At 43.6% G+C, this 18,135-nt stretch overlaps 1 protein-coding gene across 6 annotated transcripts in view; it reads left to right on the top strand.

The window, feature by feature from the left end:
- dgkb (diacylglycerol kinase, beta) overlaps positions 1-18,135 on the top strand; it is a 679,678-nt gene that overhangs the window by 437,466 nt on the left and 224,077 nt on the right. For all 6 annotated transcript variants that reach the window (XM_078228107.1, XM_078228097.1, XM_078228136.1 and 3 more), the window contains one exon: positions 15,112-15,176. In XM_078228107.1, coding sequence (XP_078084233.1) covers positions 15,112-15,176 — 65 coding nt within the window. The remainder of the gene's footprint in view (positions 1-15,111; positions 15,177-18,135) is intronic.

Below are 18,135 nucleotides of genomic sequence, written 5' to 3'. Positions count from 1 at the left end.
AGCAGAGACCTGACATAATGGTCATTCCAGGCGTCTGGAGGCCATTGAAGCACCCGGATGGTTGGGGGCATGGCCAAGCAGTGCCCATTTGGCACACTGGCAGTTCCCCCCGACCACCCTCATCATGCCATTTGAGCACCATCAATGTGCCAGGGGCAGTGCCTAGGGGTTGGGGCCTGATTGGAGGCCATAATGGGGAGCTATGTGGGGGAAGGTGGTTCTGACAGGCGGTTATGTGGAGGGTTAGTGCAAGGGCTGTCATGCGGGGGTGGATTATAAAGAGAATCATGATGCGGAGGCATGTCGGGGGTCTTGATGGAGGGGCATGTTGGGGTTCATGATGGGGGACCCATCGGGAGGGGCCTGATGCCAGCAACCCATGTCAGGTTTGGGGGGGGAGGTGGGGGGAGAGTCCCAATGTCCATGGGGAGATGGAGGGGATTTCCCAATGCATTATGAGATTGGGGTGCCCTTGCAAAATGGCACCCGAGCGCTCACACTGGGCTCACCTGTGTGTTCAGCCCCCCCCCCCCCCCCCCGAGTACTGGCATGCACCTCACTGTGCTCCAATGTGGAGTGCCCACTAGCCAACAGATCATTCACAACTCTGAATCGAGAACTACTGCTACTGAGTAACCTTGTTTTCCAATGAAACCCCACATATTGTAATCCCAAACTAACAAACTGGACATTTTTTTAGAGTCACTTTTCAGTTCCCTCCCACCACTTATAGACTTCCTTGTTGCTGCGCCTGAACTTGCAGAGAGGAAAATCGAAAGGGAATTATCGCAGGATCTGAATGGAACTAATCACGTTTCCTGCAATTTGTGATTCTCAGGCCATCCAAACTGCACAGGAACGGGAAGATCTGCCCCTTTTAGTTCTATCAAATGCTATTCATACAAAGGAGGAAAAAAAATGGAACTTATTTAATGTTACTCTGTTTCATGTTATAATTCAGGTCAGAAACTCAAGTGTTTTATGAAGTCTGCCTGGATCATAAGTTTTGCAATTTGAATTTGGCTAGGATAAGCATGAGATGTTTCACTTCAGGTATGATTCAAATGACCCACTAGGGAGCTTTTATCAAACAAAGTTTATTTAAGAATACAGTTAACATATAGCAATAACTTTTATCAATTACAAACAAGAAAGAAAGAACAACCATGATGTTGTGTCACCCTGAATAACTATATGACATGTTCCAATCAAACAAACTTCCCTTTACAAAACCCTTGGCACAGGCTTATACAGAAAATATGAATGCTCACATGTTGCTGGAACTTGGTCCTTTGTTTGGATGCTGCAGCTCTCTTGATGCTTGGAGTCAGGACAACTTCCCAAAATACCAGGGAGAGAGGCTCTAGATACTAACTAGCAACCCACCAATAGCAGAATTTTCACTAAAATGAAAGCAAAATACTATGAATGCTGGAACCTGAAACAAAAACAGAAAATGCTGGAAAATCTCATCAGTGGGGAGAGAATAGAGCCAACGTTTCAAGTCTAGATGACCCTTCATCAGAGTTGTGTGTGAAGGTAGCATTAGTGGAACTACGCTATACAGACCATTGTAAGCACAGCTGAGAATGTTGTGCAGATGGGTGCTACTTTGTTGAAGACCTTGCCCTTGGAGCTCATGTGTGTTATTTCCCACTATTGGCTGGAGGTCAAGCTAAATCCCAGAAGTAGAGGAACTGGAGTTCTTTGTGAGAAAGACAGATTTTTGAAGGACTTTGGGCTGAATTTAGTGTCATATAATATGATGAGCTGACTGCCGAATAGCTTTGTAAGTTCTGTCTTAGTTGTATCTGCCATTTAACATGTAATTCTTAGTTTATTTGCCTGTTAATTCATGTTTCATTATCTTGATTTTGAGTTTTATTGTTACAGTAAAAGTTTTAAAAAGATAAATTGTCCATTGTTTTTATCATTGAAGTCATTTAGTAAGCTCCGCTCATTAGGTTTGTAGGTCACCATGGATTCATTACATTATTCATATTTATTTTGTGATTTAATCCATTATACCCATACTACTTTGTTGTCCCTATATGAAGTGTAGTTACAGAGGAAAAGGAGTTCGGACGTTCAGCCCCTGGAGCCGTTCTGCCGTTCAGTTAGATCAGGCCTCAAATATCAATTAACTCTGCCTATCCTCCTTGTCCAACATCTTAACCTAAGGCTGTGTCTGAGTGCTCTGTGAATGGAAGGTGCATCTTGTGGCAAGTTGTGGTTCTATAGTGTGACTCTATTGGGATTATTGTGATTTAGAACCACTTGGTACAAGACAGCAAGAAACTACAAAGGATTGTGAATGTAGCCCAATCCACCACGCAAACCAGCCTCCCATCCATTGACCCCGTCTACATTTCCCGCTGCCTCGTAAAAGCAGCCAAAATAATCAAGGACCCCACGCACCCTGGACTTACTCTCTTCCACCTTCTTCCATCGGAAAAAAGATACAAAAGTCTGAGATCATGTACCAACTGACTCAAGAACAGCTTCTTCCCTGTTGCCATCAGATTTTTGAATGAACCTACCATATATGGGTGGATGTACTGTGGGCTTCCGGTGGACTGAAAAGATTGAGTATGTGGACTTTAACAAAGAGGTTGTGCTGGAATCTTTGAATGGCATCAAGATAGATAAGTCGCCGGGTCCGGATGGGATGTACCCCAGGTTACTGTGGGAGGTGAGGGAAGAGATTGCAGAGCCTCTGGCGATGATCTTTGCGTCGTCGATGGAGACGGGAGAGGTGCTGGAGGATTGCGGATGTGGTTCCTATTTTCAAGAAGGGGAATAGGGATAGCACAGGAAATTACCGACCGGTGAGTCTAACCTCAGTGGTTGGTAAGTTGATGGAGAAGATCCTGAGGGACAAGATTTATGAGCATTTAGAGAGGTTTAGTATGCTCAAGAATACTCTGCATGGCTTTGTCAAAGGCAGATCGTGCCTTACGAGCCTGGTGGAATTCTTCGAAAATGTGACTAAACACATTGACGAAGGGAAAGCGGTAGATGTGGTTTATATGGATTTTAGCAAGGCGTTCGATAAGGTCCCCCATGCAAGGCTTCTCGAAAAAGTGAGGGGGCATGGGATGCAAGGGGCTGCTGCCCTGTGGATCCAGAACTGGCTTGCCCAAAGGAGGCAGAGCGTGGGTATAGATGGGTCTTTTTCTAATTGGAGGTCGGTCACCAGTGGTGTGCCCCAGGGATCTGTTCTGGGACCCTTGCTGTTTGTCATTTTCTTAAATGACCTGGATGAGGATGTGGAGGGATGGGTTGGTAAGTTGGCCGACGACACGAAGGTTGGTGGGGTTGTGGATAGTCTGGAGGGATGTCAGAAGTTACAGAGGGACATAGATAGGATGCAAGACTGGGCGGAGAAGTGGCAGATGGACTTCAACCCAGATAAATGCATAGTGGTCCATTTTGGCAGGTCAAATAGGATGAAGGAATACAATATAAAGGGAAAGACTCTTAGTACGGTAGAGGATCAGAAGGACCTTGGGATCCAGGTCCATAGGACTCTAAAATTGGCCCCGCAGGTGGAGGAGGTGGTTAAGAAGGCATATGGTGTGTTGGCCTTTATCAATCGAGGAATTGAGTTTAGGAGTCCGGGGATAATGATGCAGCTATATAAGACCCTCGTCAGACCCCACTTGGAGTACTGTGCTCAGTTCTGGTCGCCTCATTACAGGAAGGATGTGGAAAAGATTGAAAGGGTGCAGAGGAGATTTACAAGGATGTTGCCTGGATTGAGTGGCATGCCTTATGAGGATAGGCTGAGGGAGCTTGGTCTTTTCTCCTTGGAGAGACGTAGGATGAGAGGAGACCTAATAGAGGTATATAAGATGTTGAGAGGCATAGATCGGGTGGACTCTCAGAGCTTTTTCCCAGGGTGGAAATGGCTGCTACGAGAGGACACAGATTTAAGGTGCTGGGGGGTAGGTACAGGGGAAATGTTCGGGGGAAGTTTTTCACAAAGGGGGTGGTGGGTGAGTGGAATCGGCTGCCGTCAGTGGTGGTGGAGGCAAACTCAATAGGGTATTTTAAGAGACTCCTGGATGAGTATATGGGATTTAATAGGATGGAGGGTTATAGGTAGGCCTAAAAGGTAGGGATATGTTCGGCACAACTTGTGGGGACGAAGGGCCTGTTTTTGTGCTGTAGTTTTCTATGTTTCTATGTTAAGCTGATCTTTTCTACACCCTAGCTATGACTGTAACACTACATTCTGCACCCTCTCCTTTCCTTTTCCTCGATGTACTTTATGAACGGCATGCTTTCTCTGTTTAGTGCACAAAAAACAATACTTTTCACTGTATCCCAATACACGTGACAATAAATCAGATCAAATCGTATGCTGACCTTGTAATAACTGGAACCATGTTTTCCATGGAGTGTCAGCCTTCTGCTAGGTACTTTATAAATCTTTCAAGAGCCTAGCTGGAATATAAGGATGTGCAGCTGCTTCGATCTTCTCCCGCCACGCCACTCTTTTCAGGCACCCTATTTAGACAGCCAGTATTTTTTATGAGAGCAATCTGTAGGTGTTTCTGATGTGAGCAAAGCTGCTATCATTGCTTTATGCCAGTGGTGGGCAACCTGCAATCCGTGAGCTACATGCAAGCCATCAGGATTCTGAGTGTGTCCCGCAAGACATTTTGCTGACGCTTGTCCATGTGCAGGGTTTCCAGATTCTACTGGTTTCCATCTGTGCGGTTTCTTTCTGATGTGGAGATGCCGGCGTTGGACTGGGGTAAACACAGTAAGAAGTTTAACAACACCAGGTTAAAGTCCAACAGGTTTATTTGGTAGCAAAAGCCACACAAGCTTTCGAGGCTCTGAGCCCCTTCTTCAGGTGAGTGGGAATTCTGTTCACAAACAGAACTTATAAAGACACAGACTCAATTTACATGAATAATGGTTGGAATGCGAATACTTACAACTAATCCAGTCTTTAAGAAACAGAACAATGGGAGTGGAGAGAGCATCAAGACAGGCTAAAAAGATGTGTATTGTCTCCAGACAAGACAGCCAGTGAAACTCTGCAGGTCCACGCAACTGTGGGGGTTACAGATAGTGTGACATGAACCCAATATCCCGGTTGAGGCCGTCCTTGTGTGTGCGGAACTTGGCTATCAGTTTCTGCTCAGCGACTCTGCGCTGTCGTGTGTCGTGAAGGCCGCCTTGGAGAACGCTTACCCGAATATCAGAGGCCGAATGCCCGTGACCGCTGAAGTGTTCCCCAACAGGAAGAGAACAGTCTTGCCTGGTGATTGTCGAGCGGTGTTCATTCATCCGTTGTCGCAGCGTCTGCATAGTTTCCCCAATGTACCATGCCTCGGGACATCCTTTCTTGCAGCGTATCAGGTAGACAACGTTGGCCGAGTTGCAAGAGTATGTACCGTGTACCTGGTGGATGGTGTTCTCACGTGAGATGATGGCATCTGTGTCGATGATCCGGCACGTCTTGCAGAGGTTGCTGTGGCAGGGTTGTGTGGTGTCTTGGTCACTGTTCTCCTGAAGGCTGGGTAGTTTGCTGCGGACAATGGTCTGTTTGAGGTTGTGCGGTTGTTTGAAGGCAAGAAGTGGGGGTGTGGGGATGGCCTTGGCGAGATGTTCGTCTTCATCAATGACATGTTGAAGGCTCCGGAGGAGATGCCGTAGCTTCTCCACTCCGGGGAAGTACTGGACAACGAAGGGTACTCTGTCCACTGTGTCCCGTGTTTGTCTTCTGAGGAGGTCGGTGCGGTTTTTCGCTGTGGCGCGTTGGAACTGTTGATCAATGAGTCTAGCGCCATATCCTGTTCTTATGAGGGCATCTTTCAGCGTCTGGAGGTGTCTGTTGCGATCCTCCTCATCCGAGCAGATCCTGTGTATACGGAGGGCTTGTCCGTAGGGGATGGCTTCTTTAACGTGTTTAGGGTGGAAGCTGGAGAAGTGGAGCATCGTGAGGTTATCCGTGGGCTTGCGCTACAGTGAGGTGCCGAGGTGACCGTCCTTAATGGATGTCACAATGGATGTCTCGGCACTCTACACCAGCATCCCCCACGATGATGGCATTGCTGCAATGGCCTCAGTGCTCAGCGCCAACAACTGCCAGTTTCCAGATGCAATTTTACAACTCATCCGCTTCATCCTGGACCACAATATCTTCACCTTCAACAACCAGTTCTTCATCCAGACACACGGAACAGCCATGGGGACCAAATTCGCACCTCAATATGCCAACATCTTCATGCACAGGTTCGAAGAAGACTTCTTCACCGCACGGGACCTTCAACCGATGCTATACACTAGATACATCGATGACATTTTCTTCCTTTGGACTCATGGTGAACAATCACTGAAACAACTCTATGATGACATCAACAAGTTCCATCCCACCATCAGGCTCACCATAGACTACTCTCCGGAATCGGTTGCATTCTTGGACACGCGCATCTCCATTAAGGACGGTCACCTCAGCACCTCACTGTACCGCAAGCCCACGGATAACCTCACGATGCTCCACTTCTCCAGCTTCCACCCTAAACACGTTAAAGAAGCCATCCCCTACGGACAAGCCCTCCGTATACACAGGATCTGCTCGGATGAGGAGGATCGCAACAGACACCTCCAGACGCTGAAAGATGCCCTCATAAGAACAGGATATGGCGCTAGACTCATTGATCAACAGTTCCAACGCGCCACAGCGAAAAACCGCACCGACCTCCTCAGAAGACAAACACGGGACACAGTGGACAGAGTACCCTTCGTTGTCCAGTACTTCCCCAGAGCGGAGAAGCTACGGCATCTCCTCCGGAGCCTTCAACATGTCATTGATGAAGACGAACATCTCGCCAAGGCCATCCCCACATCCCCACTTCTTGCCTTCAAACAACCGCACAACCTCAAACAGACCATTGTCCGCAGCAAACTACCCAGCCTTCAGGAGAACAGTGACCAAGACACCACACAACCCTGCCACAGCAACCTCTGCAAGACGTGCCGGATCATCGACACAGATGCCATCATCTCACGTGAGAACACCATCCACCAGGTACACGGTACATACTCTTGCAACTCGGCCAACGTTGTCTACCTGATACGCTGCAAGAAAGGATGTCCCGAGACATGGTACATTGGGGAAACTATGCAGACGCTGCGACAACGGATGAATGAACACCGCTCGACAATCACCAGGCAAGACTGTTCTCTTCCTGTTGGGGAACACTTCAGCGGTCACGGGCATTCGGCCTCTGATATTCGGGTAAGCGTTCTCCAAGGCGGCCTTCGCGACACACGACAGCGCAGAGTCGCTGAGCAGAAACTGATAGCCAAGTTCCGCACACACAAGGATGGCCTCAACCGGGATATTGGGTTCATGTCACACTATCTGTAACCCCCACAGTTGCGTGGACCTGCAGAGTTTCACTGGCTGTCTTGTCTGGAGACAATACACATCTTTTTAGCCTGTCTTGATGCTCTCTCCACTCCCATTGTTTTGTTTCTTAAAGACTGGATTAGTTGTAAGTATTCGCATTCCAACCATTATTCATGTAAATTGAGTCTGTGTCTTTATAAGTTCTGTTTGTGAACTGAATTCCCACTCACCTGAAGAAGGGGCTTAGAGCCTCGAAAGCTTGTGTGGCTTTTGCTACCAAATAAACCTGTTGGACTTTAACCTGGTGTTGTTAAACTTCTTACTGGGTTTCTTTCTAACCAGTATTACTAAAGTGATATGCATTCAAAGGAAGGGCAAGTGAAGTGAGGTATGTGCTGATTGCGCACACTGACTGTGAGAGCCATGTGTTCAGTCAAACTGAGTTTGATGTAAGGTAAGCGTAAATATTCCTTTTGTTTTTAAACCATTTGAAGATGATAGTTCTATTATATGGGCGGCACGGTGGCACAGTGGTTCGCACTGCTGCCTCACAGTGCCAGGGACCCGGGTTCGATTTCCGGTTTGGGTCACCAGCTGTGGGGAGTCTGCACATCTTTCCTCCCCCTGTCTGCGTGCGTTTCCTCCGGGTGCTCCGCTTTCCTCCCTCAGTCCAAAAGACATGCTATTTGGTGCATTGGTCATGCTACATTCTTCCTCAGTGCACCCGAACAGGTGGCGGAGTGTGGCGACTAGGGGATTTTCACAGTAAATTCATTGCAGTGTTAATGTAAGCCTGCTTGTGACACTAATAAATAAACTTTTAAAAATACATGTATATAAATGGTTAAGCCCTTTTTATGACTCGTTATGAAATATTCAGTGTATAATTAAATGTATTTAACCTTATTGATGGGGTCATGGTTAGTGCTCAAATCAAACTGGCAGGGCCACTGAGATGGAGGAGGGCCACTCACGAGCCTGGGCTGCCCATCACTGCTCTATGTAAACAATCACCCCAGTATGTGCCCCCTGGCAGTGAGATTCGGTAACTGAGTGTCTGTGGTGTCAACATTACCAGTCACAGCATTCAGGAGAAAGAAGTGATTTTACACTCACTGCATTGGGGGTTATCATGGCCATGAGGATTCTCTATTTTGTGTAGTCAATGCGTGGGGCAGGTTTGTTCATGTTACTTTTTGTAGCCAATTGTTTCAGGGTTTATTTGCATCACAAAAACAGGTTCCCTTTTAGTGACCAGCAGCAGGGATTCTGTTCAAATGAAAGCAATTGTTTTGCCTTGCAAAATTCAGCAAGATCAGCCCTCCTCCACGCTGGTATGAATTTTAATTTGATTTGATCCATTTCACCCATACTCCCCCTTGCTTGGGACATTTTACTGTGTTAATGGCACTATTAAAATGCAAATAGTTGCTGCTGAGGGCTTCTGCAGCTTGGTTGACTATGGCCGCAACTTTGTGAGTATCACAAAATTGGAGCTTTTTGTGCATTGCAATCTCTATACTCATTAATATATAATGAAGTCTAGCCCTACACAATTTATATCCAACAGAACTCAGTCCAGTTGCACAGATGAGATACTATATTGGGGATAAACCATGGGTTGTGTCCTTTTGGTGGTGGAGACTGGTGCATGGTCTCTCTTGTTTCACAGACATGTGCCTTGGGTCAACTGCATGTACTATAAATCAACTAAAAAAGATTGATGGTTTACTTATTGCTAACTGCAGTATCTATAGGATTACTCCCTATTAATAACATCTTGGTACAACTTTCAGAAATCACAAAGTTGCCCTCACCTTTGATTACACTATCAATGGAAATTAGTCGCTTCCTCCTGTAAAACCTAATGATGCATTGTAACATTCTGAATTTTCATCCTTTGCTCACAGAAACCACTAGTTGTATTAATCTAACTGTGACATCTGATTGAGTGCCTTGTAAATCTGATTGACACCGAGTTTGTAAATTTGTCTAATAATAGCATAGATCTGTGTCCAATACTGAAGGTGATGGTAGTGGGAGTAGAAAAGGGAGATTGGGAAATATTATTTAGCCTGTTAGTACAGTGCTACTCTGAATTGTAATAATTGCATTTATACACAGGTGTCATAGAGGTTTACAGCATGGAAACAGGCCCTTCGGCCCAACATGTCCATGCCGCCCTTTTTTAAAAAAAAACCCTAAGCTAATCCCAATTGCCTGCATTTGGTCCATATCCCTCTGTACACATCTTACCCATGTAACTATCTAAATGCTTTTTAAAAGTCAAAATTGTACCCACCTCTACTACTGCCTCTGGTAGCTTGTTCCAGACACTCACTACCCTTGTGTGAAAAAATTGCCCCGCTGGACACTTTTGTACCTCTCCCCTCTCACCTTAAAACTATGCCCTCTAGTTTTAGACTCCCCTACCTTTGGGAAAAGATGTTGACTATCTACTGATCTGTGCCCCTCATTATTTTATAGACCTCTATAAGATCACCCCTCAGCCTCCTACGCTCCAGAGAAAAATGTCCCAGTCTATCCAGCCTCTCCTTATAACTCAAACCATCAAGTCCCGGTAGCATCCTAGTAAATCTTTTCTGCATTCTTTCTAGTTTAATAATATCCTTTCTATAATAGGGTGACCAGAATTCCAAGTGTGGCCTTACCAATGTTTTGTACAACTTCAACAAGAATTCCAACTGCTGTATTCAATGTTCTGACCGATGAAACCAAGCATGCCGAATGCCGTCTTCACCACTTTGTCCACCTGTGACTCCACTTTCAAAGAGCTATGAACATGTACCCCTAGATCTCTTTGTTCTGTAACTCTCCCCTACATCCTACCATTAACTGAGTAAGTCCTGCCCTGGTTCAATCTACCAAAATGCATCACCTCACATTTGTCTAAATTAAACTCCATCTGCCATTCGTCAGCCCACTGGCCCAATTGATCAAGATCCCGTTGCAATTGGACTAGGTGGAAGCTAGATGATACACCCAATAGGGATTGAAAACATACAACTAGATTTGAGTAAACAACTCACAATTTAGACAGCTTTGTAGGTTGATTAAATCACATCAATGCAACCTTTCACATCTGACAGATTTCTAAAACTGTTGAGGGAAGAAAACATTTATTGTAGCTTCAGGTCGATCATTGAGAATGCTTTTGTTTCATTCAGTTTTGTATTTTGTAACTTTATATTTGCATAATGTGTTCTTACACTAGTAGGATTCTTGGCTACATTTACATGGATAAAATTTACCAACATGTCGTTGAAAAAATTAAACTCTAAAGAAAATAGAGGGGAATTATTAATTCTCTAAAGAAAGAAAAATTTGAGTGAAGAGAAATTAATTAGATTTCTACATGTTTCTGTTGTGATTTGTCCAAACATTGTACTTGCAAATAGTAATGTATACAGCAACTGATTTGTTATTACATAAAGGCAGCTATTCATTATCACCTCATTAATGTGTAAGGCATTAAAAGTTTTATATACTTGAACACTTTAAGCTACATCTTCTAAGAAAATGCTGCCTCGTGTTCAATGAAGGTCATTATTAGGTACATCAGATTTAAAGTGGTTGCTTGTCTTCTGCCTGTTGCCCCATGAACACCCGATTCCTGAGTGCTGGATTGCGGAAATTGGAATGAAGACTGGTTATGCCAGATTTCCGTGCCCTTTACACTGGCTGTCATTTCTCAGAGTACCAAGCTGTGTAGGCAGGGGTAGTTCAATTTAAATTGATATGGGAGTGATAACAGAACATTTCCCACATAATTTTCTTGGTTCTCTACCCAGTCACAAGCAGGAGTACCTACAGAAAGCAGCTTTGAAAGTTGTGACCACTCTTTTCTGACTGAAAGATGTGAAAAGGGCCATCCTCCTAAAATCTTCGAAGGACAAGCTGTGAATTATAATGGACCAATGGATAGGAGCAGAAGTGCTGGAGGCCATCCCAGTTATTGATTTCCATTATTGGAGGATCCCATAACAGCCAGTTTGCATTAGCCCTGCTGCAGACCTACAGACCTATTTTTTTTATTATTAATTCTTAGAACATGGACATCGTTGGCTGGCCAACATTTATCGCCCATCCCTAGTTGTCCCTGTTCAGAGGCAGTTGAGAGTCAACCACATTCCTGTGGCTCTGGAGTCACATGTAGGCCAGACCAGGTAAGGACGGTAGATTTCCTTCCTTAAAGGGCATTAGCGAACCAGATGAGTTTTTCCGACAATTGACAATGGTTTCATGGTCATTAGTAGATTCTTAGTTCCAGATATTTTTTTACTGAATTCAAATTCCACCAGTTCCCCTTAAGTTACTTATTGATAAATACATAATTATAAAGGCAAGGAAATTATGCTAAGTGTTTGTAAAAGACTGGTTCCACGGCATTAGCTGAGTTTCTGGATTAATAGTCTAGCGATATGTTCCTTCATACCTGCAAACTCAGGTGATTTCCCATTCCCAGGAACGTTTCAGTTCCCCAAAACAGCATAACATAAGCTCTGACCTGGAAATACAGCTGGGTTCAGCTACAGTGCACTGCCCTACTTATCCTGATGGTGGGGGTGGTGGAGAGGATCACTGGATAGGTGCGTGGAGAGGGAAACCAGTGTAAGGAGTTAATCGTCATTATCACCTGTACCTGCATAGCTGGAAAACACCTGAGCTCGTGTTTGAAAATAAACTGAGAACATGTTGTGCTGTAGCACTGAAATTAGGAACTGTATTTCGGAACTGACAGCAGAGTTCAGTTCCCTGCAATGGTGTTGTCACACTTGCACTTGCAAAAGGAGATATTTCAGCTTTCAAACTGAATGTGTTAATGTTGACCTTCCTTTTCCAGGTACACCAACATTTTGACATTAATCCAGTGATTTACACTTATTCTCACATGACATTATAACTTTTAAGTTAAACAAAATGTAAGTTTACAAGAAGTAGAAGCAGGAGTAGACCATAGTCTGTCGAGCCCGTTTTGCCATTGAGTATGATCATGGCTGATCTTGGGCTTCAACTCCATTTTCTTGCCTGCTCCCCATATCCCTGAATTCCCCAAGAAAACAAAAACTCCCTCCATCTCAGCCTTAAATCTATTCATCAATGGAGCATCCACACCCTTCTGAGATGGAGAATTCTGAAGATTCACAACCCTGTGAGTGAAGAAAGTTCTCATCATCTCAGTCCTAAATGATTGATCCCTTATCTTGAGATTATGCCCCATGTTCTAGATTCCTCAGCCAGGAGAGACAACCTCTGTGTCTATCCTGCCTGGCTCCTTTAGAATCGTGCATGTTTCAATGAGATCATAATTCTAAGCTGATAGAGTATAGGCCCATCTTACATAGCCTTTCATCAAAATAAACAAATGTAGTGAACCTTTGCTATATCGCCACCAATGCAAGTGAATTCTAAGTTTTAAGTTTATTTATTAGTGTCACAAATAGACTTACATTAACACTGCTTTGAAGTTACTGTGAAAATCCCCTAGTCGCCACACTCCGGCGCCTGTTTGGGTGCACTGATGGAGAATTTAGCATGGCCATGCACCTGACCAGCGCTTCTTTCGGACTGTGGGAGGATATTGGAGCACCCAGAGGAAACCCACGCAGACACGGGGAGAATGTGCAGACTCCGCACAGACAGTGAACCAAGTTGGGAATTGAATCCAGGTCCCTGGCACTGTGAGACAGCAGCACTAACCATTGTGCCACTTAGAGACCAAACTGTGCAGAGTACTCCAGGGGTGGTTTCACCAAAGCTCTATACAATTGTAACAAGACTCCCTTATTCGTAACTCCAATCAGTTAAAGTTTATTTATTGGTGTCACAAGTAGGCTTACATTAACACTGCAATGAAGTTACTGTGAAAATGCCCTGATAATAAAGCCCAACATGCAATTTGCTTTTCTAAGGGGAGTGGAGGCGATGGCCAAGTGGTATTATCGCTAGACTATTAATCTGGAATCTCAGCTAATGTTCTGGGGACCCGGATTTGAGTCCCACCACGACAGCTGGTGGAATTTGAATTCAATAAAAAAAAATCTGGAATTAAGAATCTACTGATAACCATGAAACCATTGTCGATTGTTGGAAAAACCCATCTGGTTCACTCATGTCCTTTAGGGGAGGAAATCTGCCGCCCTTACCTGGTCTGGCCTACATGTGACTCCAGAGCCACAGCAATATGGTTGACTCACAACTGCCCTCCATGGGCAACTAGGGATGGGCAATAAATGCTGGCCTGTCAGCGATGCCCATGTCCCATGAATGAATAAAAAATTTGCTTACTGTACCTGTATAGAAACTTTGAGTTCCTTCTATCAGCACACCCAAGTCCTTCTGAACAGAAGTATTTAGAAGTTTTGCATCTTTTAAAAATATTTTTAATTTCTTACTATTAAAATGAATACTCTGACACCACCCCACATTATACTCCATCTTAGAATAGAAGTTATAGAATCCCTGCAGTGCAGAAGGAGGCCATTCAGCCCATCAAGTCTGCACCGACCACAATCCCACCCAGGACCTATTCCCATAACCCCACATATTTATCCTGCTAATCTCCTGACACTAGGATTAATTTAGTATGGCCAATCAACCTAACCCGCACATCTTTGGGAGGAAAACCGAGCACCCAGAGGAAACCCACGAAGACATGGGGAGAATGTGCAAACTCCACACAGACAGTGCCCGAGGCTGGAATTGAACCTGGGTCTCTGGTGCTGAGAGGCAGCAGTGTTAACCACTGTGCCACTATGCTGCCCTTTTACATGTTGTCCGCTCATTTATCCTCTTTTCAAATCTCTTTGCATCCTCTTTGTGTTCTTCTTACAGCTTACAGTCCCACCTAACTTTGTATCATCTGCAAACTTGGATACAATACTCTCAGTCTCTCCATCTAAATCATTAATATAGATGATATTTTCATAGAATATACCTGATCCTTTCGACACTCCACTAACTACAGCCTGCCAACTTGAAAATGCCCAGTTTATCCCTACTATCTGCTTTCTGTCCATTAACCAATCCTCTATCCATGTTAATACATTACCCATAACTCCATGTGGCATTTTGTATATTAATGTTTTGTGTGGCATCTTATTCAGGTATATTACATCTATTGACTTCCCTTTAGCTACTAGTTGCATATTTAAAAACTCTGATAAATTTGCCAAATGTGATTTCCCTTTTGTGGACAATGTGGACTCTGTTTGATCATACTATGATATTTTAAGTGCATTGTTACGGTTTCCTTAGTAACAGATTCCATAACAGATTAATAACAGACTGCAGCATTTTTCCAAAACTGATAGCAGACTAACTGGCCTGTAGTTCCCTGTTTTCTCTCTCCTATTGAATAGCCAGTGTCACGTTTGCTAACTTCCAATTCATTGGGACCGTTGTCGAGTCTGGGGAATTATCGTAGCCAGTGTATTCACTATCTCTACAGTTATGCTTTTTAGGACCGTAAAATGCGATATTGAAACACTGGCTTCCAGTGCATAGGTCCGTTTACTGAGCTATACAGTAATTTATAATATAGGAGGGAAATTCGCCTCACAACTTGTGGTGCAAAATGGGAGAAGACAAATTAACAGGCTGCTTTGGGTTTTCCCAATTTTTATTTCCATTGTGGAAAATGTACTATTATTAGTTTTTATATTAAAATTTGTTTTGAAAATGATCACTTTAATTTTCTCCTTTGTTTCCCCTTTTAGGACGCATCGATAGCCCACAGATTCCATATCATGCGAGAAAAACATCCTGAAAAGTTCAGCAGCAGGTAAGGTATCACAATGTGCAATATAATGCTGCCTCACTAATATGGAATTAATGCTGAAATGAGCCATTTGTTAATCATGGGTGGACAGATTTAACTTGTAGACATGTTTAGTTGAAAAAAAATAATGAATGCATTATTTATTATGTGTAACTACGCACAGAGTTTTTGGTAACTTCTTGTCTGAATCTTCCCCATAAATGCTGAGTTTAACCCTTTTGGAGGTGAAAAATGCATTGCATACCTGTATAAGAGAAACTATTATGGTACAAGATATTGCATTCTGCTGCACTGTTTAAAGGCAATGTCCTTATCATTTCTGCCTCAGACGAGGATTTTCCAGCCCATATGCAGTTTCTTTACCAATGACTAGAACCAAGGGTGCGGTTCAATTGAAGTGGAGAGTGGAGATTTCCATGGTCAGCACCTTCTCATTATTATTCATAGTTTCAGAACATGTTTGGGCATGTGTAAAGAGCAGCCTAGGAGTGGGATTGGGAAGCTGTGATTCCGATTACATTTAAAGGGATGCAAGAATTTAAATTGAACTGACAGAATAAGAACTCAAACAAGCACAGCAGCCTTGGCAGACGTACAAAAACCTTTGTAGCCCATGATAATCTGAAGGGTGAGAAGCACCAGGCAAAAATGAAGTTGAAGGAAACCCAAATGTGCAGGTGCAAATTCTGCAGGCAAGTGAGCTAACAGTCCGATATCCAAACCATGGTTTAGTGGCTGCTGAAGTGAAGTTAATGTTGAATGGTGTGATTCTGGGGAGGGTTTTCCACGACTCTATACCTGTAGATCTGCAACATGCGCACAAAGATGGGGATTAGCTTGTGTTTATGGATGGCTATTCCTGTCATTAACGTTCTCCAGCCCATTCTGCGCAACAACTTCTTGTGTTAGTGCCGCAGATGACAAAGCTTTGCAGTACAGCTCTTGCAGCCAAGTAGCCTTCGGAAGCAGTTCCCCACAGAAGACTTAGTATGTTTGGCAACATCTTGGCAGCTGCAGCCAGTCGCACTATGCTGGTTGCTGATCTCACTGGAATGCTTTCTTACATTCAGTGAAAGCATGCTTGACTGCAGAAACATCCAGCACTAAAGATCAGTTGTCAAGATCTCTATTGAGAATTATATTCTCTACATGCACAAAGTGGGATGTATGTACTCCTACCTATTTCTGCAGGGGATAAGGTACTGTGAGTAGATATGAACATCACTGATCACCCTGACATGCCTCCGTTTATTCTCATCTGTAGAGAAGATTGTCATTGAGTAAACTGTATTCTAAAGTCTTTTAGTGGAACCCTTTAAAACATTGTTCCAAAAGTCATTAAAATTATTCCAGCAGCCAACCACTTGCTTTATTCGGCTCTGATTGCATAATAGCTTCTGGTGTTAGTGCAGTAGGTGGCACAGCTATATGTGGTGTGTCAATGCTGAAAGGATTTCTGCCTCTGGAAGCTGAGGGGAAGATGGTGGGAAAGAACCTTCAGCCCCACTGACTGAGGAGGGTGCGCAGTTAGGACAATGTGCAGTGGAGGACAGCCATCAACTAGCAAGGTCAATACAATCTGTAATCCAGTGTTTTCAATTACTAAAAGTGGATACACCAAATAAAGCAGTTGTCATTTCAGTGGCCAGCTTCTCCCTCCAGGCAATCATCAATGAAGTAAAAACAGAAAAGCTTGTTCAATATTCATATCACAAAATGTTCCCTTGAAATATGCAGTTGAGTTTAAGGGCATTATTGTGTCTTAAGAAAGCACATGAAGCTGACACTACAAATTATGAGCCATTTTTCCAAATTTGCTCACAGTCCTACCTCCTAACCTGCCTCGACAGACCTGGGGAGTCTGCAGTCCACTGCTTTGCTAACCTTCATTTGGCCTAACCCACCCTCATTATGAGCCATCAGTCCGTAACAGTCTTCCTATTCTCGAACTTATCTCAGCCAGTAAAACATCCACAGATATTTTTGACATTTCAAAACTTTCAGCTTTCCGAGTCATTGTAGATTCAGCTCTTCAAACTTACAGGCCATATATTTTAATTATCGCTCTATTTTCCTTCTTCCTAGTGATGGTAGTTCATTGAGGCATGGTGCTTCAATATTACAAGGTTGGTCAAGATTGTTATGGTCAAATATCAAATGGCTGCCTCAGAGGAGAAATACAAAGGTCAATTTTTCAAAAGTATGCCCCTGATGCACAGCCTCACTCAATAGGAGCACATAGCAGGAATTTATGGTTATGAAATGTCTATTACTTTCCATCCTTTAAACTTAGTGGGCGGAAAATCTTGGGGTAACATGCATTGTAATTCTATGATAATGTAATTAATAATTTTGTAAAACAGCTTCTCTCAAATTTAATTCCATGCTCTCACTTATTTCCTGGTGCTGTGATATGGAATTCATTCACATTAAAATTGCTCTTTCTCGCTTTCCATGAAGCTACTGCTTAGGCCTAACTTCCAGGACTTTGACGACCAATTGCCATAACACAGACAGCATGTGTCCCACAGGCCTTTGTTTGGATTCCTGCCTTCTTTAATACTCTACTTAATTACTGAGAGAACCTGCTCTGACTGCATATGAACAAAAGCACTACGAGCTTTCAACATGCTGTTAGGTGTTATATAAATATGGTATGATACGGAGATGCATGTTGCAAGTGTTGAGCAGTTATGAGTATTAGTTAATTGTGATAAAGTTTAGTTTTACCATGAATACTTCTGTATAGCCAGTATAGTACCTGACGCTATCCATTAATAGTTTATAACATGCTGTTACGACATAGTGTTGCTTAATAAACTCGTCAATATCCAACATTTCAATGAGAACTCCCAATTTTATAATGATGTATTACAAATGAAAACAGTATGGAGTATCATTCAGTGATGGTGGATTGTGGCTGTTCATTTGTAAATGTCAAAGACATTTGGTTCACAAGCAT

This window comes from Mustelus asterias, chromosome 2 (genome assembly GCF_964213995.1).
Source record: "Mustelus asterias chromosome 2, sMusAst1.hap1.1, whole genome shotgun sequence".
Classification (NCBI taxonomy): Eukaryota; Metazoa; Chordata; class Chondrichthyes; order Carcharhiniformes; family Triakidae; genus Mustelus; species Mustelus asterias.
The sequence above is the reverse complement of the archived record's forward strand: the minus strand, read 5'-3'. Positions and strand labels throughout refer to the sequence as shown.